General features: G+C 38.4%; 1 protein-coding gene across 1 annotated transcript; it reads left to right on the forward strand.

The window, feature by feature from the left end:
- Positions 1 to 792: 792 nt before the first annotated feature.
- On the forward strand, positions 793 to 10,126 carry NPTX2 (neuronal pentraxin 2). Its single transcript, XM_053471766.1, has 5 exons — positions 793 to 1,256; positions 2,489 to 2,705; positions 5,313 to 5,557; positions 7,999 to 8,178; positions 8,530 to 10,126. The coding sequence occupies exons 1-5, from the start codon at positions 810 to 812 to the stop codon at positions 8,755 to 8,757; spliced, it is 1,317 nt and encodes a 438-aa protein (XP_053327741.1). The 5' UTR covers positions 793 to 809; the 3' UTR covers positions 8,758 to 10,126.
- The last annotated feature ends 574 nt before the right edge of the window (positions 10,127 to 10,700 follow it).

Below are 10,700 nucleotides of genomic sequence, written 5' to 3' on the forward strand. Positions count from 1 at the left end.
ATCTCTCTCACCTTAGCTCCTTTTACTTTCTCTGTGTCCCTTTCTCTTTTTTTATAGTAATTTATGTATATATTCTTATGTATTATAGTAATTCCCTTCAGAACACTTACCATAAACACTAACAAACTCAAATACATAACAATGTTTTTACATTTTGAAAATATATTTTATAAGTGTAATTTTTTTTTCTTCTTAATTTTCAGAATAATTGCTAATTGCTAAAAAAAAATCAGAGCCTCCTGGGTAATGATTTCAGCTTCTTAGTATTCTTAGTGAATTGAATAAGTTATCAATGTTATCATCCCACTGAATGAAATATTTCTCTTTGCATATCCTGCACTTAGTAAGCACCCCAGGGACAGACCTGGGGAGGATGCTGCTACTCTCACCCCCTCTCCTCCCATCAGCATCATTCTCACCTTCCTGTGCCTTCTGATGGGATGAGATGACGTCTGCAAGAGACATGTGCTGCCAATCATGACACGCCTGGTGGTGCTGATCCTTTAAGATGAGCCTCTGAGATCAGCTCATTCAGTAAATGCACAGCCCTGCTGGAGAGAGGACCTCAGAATTCTACAGGATCCCGAGCTCTAGGAAGGAGACACAGAGCGGCACTTGGGTACTTTAGCTCTGGAACTCATTGGAAAAGTCCATCTGAAAGCACAGAATTCCTGAGATAATTCTAAGAAACTTCAGCTTTTTGATTGCTTGTTTGAATTGCTTTAATTTGGATCTGGAGACTCCTGTGACTTCTCCAGATCATCTGGCTTGTTGGTTTTGGGACACCTGCTGTTTGGACTGAGGTCATCATGAATGCTGTTCTTGGAGGGATTCTTTGTCTATTCGTCCTGGTGGAAGGGAATAGTGTGAAAAAGCAGGATGACTCCGGGGAGCGCTATGTGTGCACTGTACTCCCACCAGATGCCCACCCCGGTTGTCCCATGCCACCTGCTCCAGGAGCTCAGGAAGAGGAGCTTCGCAACACTATCCTGCAGCTCCGGGAGACCATCCTGCAGCAGAAGGACACGATCGGGCAGCAGAAGGAGACTATAAAGGAGCTGACATCCAAACTTACCAACTGTGAAAGCCTGTCGGAGGGCACGGGGCAGGATGGCAAGCATGGGTCCTGGAGGAAAGGCTTTAGCAAATCTGGAGGCAAAGACACCATGGGGGATCTACCCAGAGATCCCAGCCAGATCATCGATCAGCTCAGCCGCACCATGCAGTCTCTGAAGGACAGGCTGGAGAATCTGGAGGTAACTTTTAAGTTTTTTAGTAGAACTTTTACTATGAAATCATAAACAGGTGTCAGATCAAAAAGGGTGTATTTCCTATTATTTGCATTAAAATGCTCCGTAAATCTGGATAATGTCAGTATTTAATTGCCCCAACCCATGCAATTACTTAGCCTCACTAAGCACAGATCCAGATTTGTTGCCCCTGCACTAGCAGCACAATGAAGACTTCCAGCACCAGGGGCAGCGCTTCATAATGTGGAGCTGTCCAGGGTGCTGAACCCCTGAGCTTATCTGTAAAGCACTATGAACACTGCCGTGTAGAATAGCTGGTTGACTGAGAGTGATTGGATTTGCAGTATATAACAACTGGGATTCTAAAGTGCTCCAGATCATAAAAACTGATGATCAAACACAAATATATTCTTGCTATTGCACTGCAGAATTATGGAAGGTTATGTGTAAAGAGAAATTCTGATAATTGCCCTCAATTTGCTTCAGTTTTTCCTTAATATATAACACCCTGTGTATCCAGTACACCAACTATCCTGTAGGCAAAGTGTGCTGCATTGTGTCTGCACACATTACACTTAATAAATAAGCCATGGTAAAAAAATATTCTATGTTCAGAATATGAATAGTACATTTACCATTTGCTACAACAACAATTCTCAACCTCTAATTAATCCCCATTGTGTTCCTATATTATCATGTTTAACCTGTAATGCCATCTAGCTGTGCATTAAGAACTCCCAGGGATACAAATGTATAAGTTAGAAGGATTCATGCTCTAATATGTTCATCCATACACAAAATTGCATTACAATGTAGAGCTAGTAACAATATACAGAGCAAACACACAAGCCTTACTATTTAGGGTAATGTGTAATTCCAGAGGATTCTGATATCACATAATGTCTTCTAGGATGTAAATGATTTTACTATCCTATCCATCATCATACATTAAAAATGTGAGCTATTTGGATATGAGGTTAATATAAAGGTTGCATCAGCTGTTCATTCAGTTGTAGGTCATAGTAAAATTATGTGAAACATATAAATAGTGTCCAACGGTCTAGAAAATGTCTTCAGACAAATTCATATGCTTTTGTAAAATACAGCATAAAGCATGAGTTTTATTAACCGGTTTTGAAACATAAGAGATTTATATATATTCAATGCAGAATGTACTGGAACTGTGGATCCTTAACTGTCCTACCAGATGCCCAATTAATGTATCTTTTTTGTTAAAGCATCAGTTGAGATCCAATGCGTCCTATTCTGCCTTGCCTAATGACCTTCGAGAGATGCTTCAGAGAAAGCTGGGGGACCTGGAGCACCAGCTTTTAAACAAAGTAGCTGAACTTGAAGATGAGAAATCCTTACTTCACAATGAGAGTGCCGCTCACAGACACAGGACGGAGTCGGCACTCACTGCTCTACTGGAAAGAGTTAATGAACTCGAAAAAGGTAATTCCAATTGCAAAGGCTCAATTGAAAGAAAGAATAATTACATATATAAATATATATGACAGCAAGCGATATAATTCACAAACCACATTTTATTGAAACGTATCTGTTATTTAAGATAAGATTTCCTGCAGCTTTCCGACTTCTGTTGGCTTTATAGTCTTATAGCATTCAAAGATGGACTGCCAATTCTGTGATTAAGGGCAAATGGATATTATCAACCATATCTTATAGCATTTAATACTCCCATTGCACGTCTATGGCAGATATAGACTGTTGGGGAAGAACAAGTACTCATTCAATTAGCAGAAATGACGTCTGTAACTGTAACACTTTGACTCTTTCAAAAGTCTTTGGTAAACATACATCTGTATTAATAATATTAATTAATAATAATAATAACAATAATAATAATAATAATTCTAGCTTTAGTCAAACTGAGACTTATGGGTTGCTCGTGACTGATGATCTGCTCTGTCTGGTTGGAATTCTTGGGGATTTAGTTTTGGGGCATTTCATTCTGTATTGGACATCTGGTTTTCCATTGTGTCTGATACCATTAAAATCATAACAAGCTAGGGGGATATTACCGTAGTTTGCTTTCCTACTTCTCATCAATATTCCTGGAGGGCCAGGAACAGCAGCATATCGTGCATCTCATTGCTTGTTACAGAGGCAATGTCCATTTCAGTTCTTGAGAAAACGGAATATACAATGTGCCGGTATATAGAAGCGGAGGATCATTATCGGGAATAATGCCATGTGTCATATTGTGATTTCACACAGCCTCGGGTACCTTCAGCTCTGGAGAACCGTGTCAGGAAGCCAGCAAAAGAGACTACTCCATAAAAATATCTCTGGTGCTTGCTCCTAAAAGTCCTGTGGAGTAGACATTACCTTAGTATAATGGATACATAATTAATGAACGTGTCCCATTACTAAGAATAAAGTCATAGGTTGCACGCTACCACCTATAATAGGGTAAACAACAAGCTCTGGAATATGATAGAACATGGTAGAAAACGTAATTTAGTAAAAATTAAGGTGGTATGGAAATTTATAATGTTTGGGGGACCTACAGGTAAAATATATATATATAAAAAAAACCTTGATGGAATAAGTAAAGTTTTATACCAAACTCTGTGTTGTACTAATTAACAACTGGCTTTTCATAACCAAACCATTTAACCAGACTAAAGATTCTATAAGATAATTTGACGTCCTATCCCATACACCTACCTGAGAAATATTATGGGGGTTATTTTGCACACAAGGCAGTAGCCTGGTGGGCTACTGTCGGACAAAGCTCCATAGTCACACAACCTGTCGATCCAGTGCCAGATGAGGTGGTGCAGAGTGCAGCAAATCGCTGGACATTACCCTGCTGCACACACTGCGTGAGCATAACCCCGTAACATGCGTGCTCTCATATCAAGTTGTCAGCCACACTTACTTCTTGTTTTTTTTTTTTTTTTTTTTATTCACTTATTTCGTTCGGTAGCCACCGGCCTTAAAGCGTGAGAACAAGCATTTGATCCACAGTCTGGCCCAGGAAAGTGGTGTGTTTTTCGATTACAATTTATAATACTTGTTTAAATCATTCGTTTTGTGCAGAGCTTATGGCATTAGAAGCACTAGGAGTGATGTTTCTAATGTTGCATTTCGTAAGAAGATATTATATTCAGCTGAGAAGCTGGAACAACACCTTTAATCACAGAAATCCAAAACTAAGGCATTTTAGCAGCCCTCTTAGTACCAGGGTCAGACTGGGGAGGACAAGGCAGTCCTGGTACTTTAAGGTCAGGAGCCGCTGGCTGGATGTGTGCAGCCCCACGTTACATTTTTCTACTCAGGCGGCTGGGCACTGGAATACGAGCCCACCAGGCATTTGGCCAATATGCCAGTGGCCAGTCCCGGCCTGGCGAAGACTATGTGGGGGGGACTGTGCCTCTTTGATCGCCCCATTTGTTTTTTGGACCGAGTAGAATATTCAAGTCAGAAGATGTTTAGAGCAAGGTGTTACGGACGGATCAGCTTATACATGAGTCAGCTGCATGTGTGTGCGAGGAGCGTTCAACATTGTGCTTTCTGGATCATGACTCAATGGCACATTCATGTGACTCATAAAAATAATAGAAGGGGGCTCTACAGTATTTTACACCCTTCCCAAAAAATGCTCTGGAAATAGATTACACAACCCCAACCTCAATCAAGACATTAGAGAATGAGATTATAATTACTCGCAGAGTCTTTGGACCTCACAGTAACTCCAGAAGAAAACAGTTCTAGAATCTTTGATTATATTTACCTTATTATTAGATAATGTAATGTAAGCAGCCAATGGGGTAAAGTAACTGTAATTCCCCAACCGATTCCCCAAATTCTATTAGCAAACGATCTAGATTTGAATAATTCATAAAAAACATTATCTCTTGAATTATTGTCTGGGAGGAAGGAAAAGTGTATAATATTTTCTAGATAATCAGCAGCTCACCATTCATAAATCACCACTATGAATTGCACAATTTTACTATAACTGATTATGTAAGTTTATAATCATCTACTCATAATGATTTTGTAATAAACATTGACTTTTTTGTGTTGTAGGCACCAGCCCCTTTAAATCTCCGGATGACTTCAAGGTTTCCCTCCCTCTCCGTACCAACTACTTGTACGGAAGGATTAGAAAGAGTCTACCGGAGCTGTATGCGTTCACCATCTGTATGTGGTTGAAATCCAGCGCCTCTCCAGGAATCGGAACCCCATTTTCTTATGCAGTGTCCGGCCAAGCAAATGAGATCGTTCTGATCGAATGGGGGAACCATCCTATTGAACTACTGATTAATGACAAGGTAGACGCAACCTCTTTACTATAAATAATACACAATGATTGACCATTGGAACAAACGTCAACAAGGGGCATTCAAAAGAGAGTTGTAATATCTTCACTAACTGAAAAAACAGCATATAGCAGAAGGTTTGATAAAGACATTTAATGGGTACAATATACGGTAATCAGTATCTCCAACAGTAATCCGTTCCATGCTGCTGTGGTAATAACAGGTCAGATGTCAAGGGCATCTGTGACGGAGCTCTGATGAATGAATAAACACTGCTGATTGAATCAAACCAGATTTATCATTTGAAATCCTGTATGGTTCATGCATAGACTATTGGTTTATGAGCCAGGAGTTATTTATTATTAACACAGGGCACTGGTTGAAAAGACCAGAGGGACATCTTTTTCCATCGCACATTTTCCCCCAGGAACGGCAGACATGTGCTTGCCTGAGCACAGATATGCCTTATGGGGGTGAAGGAACATATTGGGAAAAGAATTGAGGTACTTAGTAATAAAAAATTATGTAGGGAAGCAGAAAAGGAAGCTAAGGGCAAGGCAGGAGATGGCGGGATAGAACTTAGGGCAGTGATGTAATTGTATTTTCAGGTTTCATCATCAAGTGATGCAGTCGGTGTCTTAGGCCTCTGCATCTGCACCATGTACATTTTTGGTTAACTTTTTACAAATACAATTAAAAGCTAACATGCACATTCTTGTAACTCAACGTGTAAACCAATCTTTGCTTCCTATATGTCAATTTGTGACTTTTTTTTATACATCTAAAGGCTTTCCTGGCCATGCACAATAATAACGAGGTCACTCTTTCATTACTAAAAGTTATATGATTATGTGACATAAAAAAACAATTGACTCATCAAATTGATATCCCATTCTTATCTGTTCTTCGCTCAGAGGATACGTAAGTAGTGATGTACAGTCAGCGCTGTGTGGAAGAATATAATGTTGGGCACATTTGTTTGTATGGTAAGGATAATTAGCTGCAGAATGTGGTACCTAGGTGGTGTTTTCCATGCTGTCTAATGGACCGGTAAAGAGATATTCCCATGGTGTGTTCGGATGGTGTTGCTAGGAGACCGAGTGTAGCTCTCAGATGGTTGGAATGTTCACAGCTTGTCGGAAATACATACGGGTCTCGCAACCTGCTGCAAATCTATGCTTCTCAAATGTATTCCCAGTTGCAGCTGCATCTGTAAACCACGGAAAGCTTTAGGGATCTTCTGTTACATGCGTGACGGCTGATGTTTTCATGCCGTAATGGTATGTGAAATGATGGGACCTATTGGTCTATTTGATCCATACCCTAACATATTTTTTTTGAAATTTAAAATTTTTTATTATTTTCGAATTTTTTGAAAAAGGCACAGTATGCAAAAGGTACATGAACAGACTCTCAGGACATACAATGACGAATACATAGCATCACAACCCATCATGAGAAAATAAACAGGAGAGGAAGCACCATAGAGCCCCATCACGATACATAGTCACCAAGGCGAGAATAGTAATCATACAAAGTATATATTTAAGAGCATACCCTAACATATTAATCTGCAGCATCTATCTCTGTGCAAGTCCTTCAGAGAATTTGTTTTCTCTCTAGATCCTAAATCCCGCTGGGTCTTTCCTCCCCGGAGTACCTATTTTTTCTAGAAGCTCACAACATTTGGTGCATCAAGCTTATTGAACATTTGGTGCATTTTTGTGTAATTAAAACTCTTTAAACTTTTGACCACTTGACATGTCCAGGTATAAAAATGCAGTGATCAGAATCAGATTTTAAAGCTCTTTCAGCCACAGACTACGGTGGAAAGAACCTAATTATTAGGTCCTAGACAAGGAGTGTTAAACTCCAGCTCCTGACGGTTTTAGACAGGTCAAATGTTTTAGATATCCTACCTTGAGTACAGACAGCTCTATCATTTGTTTAGGATGATTAAATCATATGTATTTAAGCAATGATACACAGAATTACTGGTGAGATTCTGGCCCTTGAAGCCTGGGGTAAAACATTTCAATCTATATTAAGTATTACATTCTAAGCAGATCCTCTGTCTAAGTTAATACGGATCACCAATGGTGTATCAATTCGCTAAGGACGTAATGGTTAAGCATTTATTCCCAAACCATACATTCTCAACTCCCTAGGAGAACGCGTCAGCAAAACATCATATCAATTCCACAGGGCCCTTGGTCAGAAATGCAATGGACTAACAAGGAAGCAGACTCAACCCTTCAGTTGAGTTCAGATCTCCTTAACCCTTCACAGTAGACCTTTAGGCATTGTTACTGAAAGCGTAGAGCCATGACTCCCTTTATTGAGGCAGATAACTCACAGATGTAACTCTTTAAGCGTTTTTTACTGAAAATAGGGAAATGAGATAGCTTTTGGGGAATAATTTCTATCATCTTTTGTATCTTGTTTTCATGCAGGTTGCTCAACTCCCATTTTCTATTGGGGATGGTAAATGGCATCATATATGCATAACATGGACAACCAGGGATGGATTGTGGGAAGCATTTCTGGATGGAGAGAGGCTTGGCTCTGGGGAAAACCTTGCCCCTTGGCACCCAATTAAACCAGGTGGAATTCTCATTCTCGGCCAGGAGCAGGTGAGTGAGCAACGTAATTGTTCGGTACATGAGATTTATACTAATCAGACATATTTTACAACAGCAAGGGAGCCTCAGAGCTATATAGATATGGATTCATTCAAGACACCTTTGAGAAAAAACATTCAGCGCTATAAATGAAACCCCAACAATTATTTCTGTAAAATGTGTTGTAGGTCACGGTAACTCGCATCTCAAACCATAAGTAACCAAATATGAGTTGAACTTGGTATATTGACAGCCATAGTAGACTTTATTGGACCACAGGTCATAGTCTTTTTGACATTATCCACCCTTTGTATGTTTGACCACAATCCATATTTAATGGAATGTTTCTGGCTTTCTCCAAAGGACACAGTTGGCGGAAGATTTGATGCAACTCAAGCCTTCGTTGGAGAGCTGAGCCAGTTTAACATATGGGACCGTGTCCTAAAAGCAGATGACATCGTGAACATTGCTAACTGCTCTACCTACATGCCCGGAAACATCATTCCATGGGTCGAAAACAACGTTGAGGTTTTTGGAGGGGCGACTAAGCTGCCTCTGGAACCTTGTGAGGAACGTCTGAATGATTTATAGCTAATGTGACCTATCTTATTGAGACAATCTTTTATGAGGCTATTACTTGTAAAATGCACTTATTTCTTGAAATAAATTTTTGTAAACAACAATCAGAAACAGTAGCTGGGAAAGAAATAATATATATTCATTGGCTGACTGGCAACATTTTGGGAAAGAGTAGCGCAAATCATTTTTACATGAAGGCAATCGCCTTATGCCCAATGAGAATCAATGAATATAGCTACTTGTGACTAGTGAAAAAGTGGATTCACTATCTTGCGTGACTTGACGAGACGTCATGCATAGTGACCTATATCACTGAGAAAGTACCTTCATTGAGTTGCGATTTTATACGCTTGGCCAGCCTGCCCATGAATATGAATGAACGTTCATAGCAATTGTCTTAATTGATGTAAATAAGTCCGAGTAACCTTCCTAAAACATGGTTTCTTTAATCAGATCCAACATAACTTACTAATTGTAGTAACCATGTTAACCACTTTTTGTCAATTGTTAATATGGTACTCTTTGAAAAAAAAATTTACACTATGGCTCATAAATTCCAAATAAATGGAGCAACCAAATAGCAGACACTGGGGGTCATTGATAAAGATATTGCTAGTACAAGAATGCCCAGGATCACCATTGCACATAATGATACATAATGAAATACATTCCAGGCCTTTATAAATATTTCTGATTAAAGTTTGATTTTTTTTTTTCTTAAAGAGATTGCAACAAATATTTTTCCATGAGATGCAGTACTTTTTATGGCCTAAATATGCACTTTTTGGTTCATAGGTGTTCTATGACTTTCTTGAAAGTTATACACTGGTGCCATTGTGGTTTTGGGACATGGAACGCCTTTGTCAATCACCCCCAATGTTTTTTCTGTATTAATATATCTGATTATAATAATAAGTAATAATATACCTGATCCTGCAGACAATTCTGTGTTTTGATAGATGGTTAACACTGGTTAAGACAAATTTTTGGTCAACAAAGTAATGTTTCAAAATTCCCCTCTGATCTGTTGCATTTCTGTATGAAACAAAGAAGGTTTAAAACTTTTACCAACATGGATGTGAAATGGTTTCAAGTCCTTCCTCTCTAATAATAATTTTTAATATTCATTGTCTGGCGGTATTAATACTTAATACGAGCTATAAATCTATTATATTATACAAACATAATTAAATTATTTTAACTCAAAATATAGTTTATTCCCAGAATAGCATGAAATTATTTTTTTTCTTTTGCATTCATGCACTTAACCCTTTTCTAAGAAAGAAAGATGAACAGAGATATGTAATATAAAAAATATTTCAGAAATTAACATTATGGAAAATAATTATTTTGTATAAATACATTGTTTTGTTAAAACTAATGTTTGGTGTCTTGTGTCATGATACTATTAAACTATTTTTTTTTGTACATTTTACAGCATGCGACAGGCTCTGTGGCTGATAACATACATATTACATGGAATTGTCATGTGTCATGTTTATATTTAGATCTATGGACCACTCTGTAATTAGTAATGCCTCAAAATATTTAACCCGAATCTGAAATGAATTCACACCACACCTCCCGACAACAGGGGCCCCCATTCGGACGCCTGAAATGTTGAGCTGTATGGTTAAGGAAATAGCTGAACCAAAACATAATAAAAAACAAAATATATTTAATTTTTATAGCTGCAGAACCGTAGAAAATGCGTGTCTTAAAAGAAAAAATATATCTTATGGTATCCTCGTATGCAAATTGGTGATTCTATGAAAAATAAATTTGCATATGAGGGCAGAACGTACTGAGATCACAAATCCAGTTTTGTCTGATTGATGCAGTTGCTTCTGGTTATTTTATATATATTTGCTTTATACATCTGTCCTAGATATTAATGTTTCTGTGCCAAACTCACAATATACTTACTGCAGAGGGTGACTTCCTTGGCCGTGTTT

Source organism: Spea bombifrons, chromosome 7, assembly GCF_027358695.1.
Source record: "Spea bombifrons isolate aSpeBom1 chromosome 7, aSpeBom1.2.pri, whole genome shotgun sequence".
Classification (NCBI taxonomy): domain Eukaryota; kingdom Metazoa; phylum Chordata; class Amphibia; order Anura; family Pelobatidae; genus Spea; species Spea bombifrons.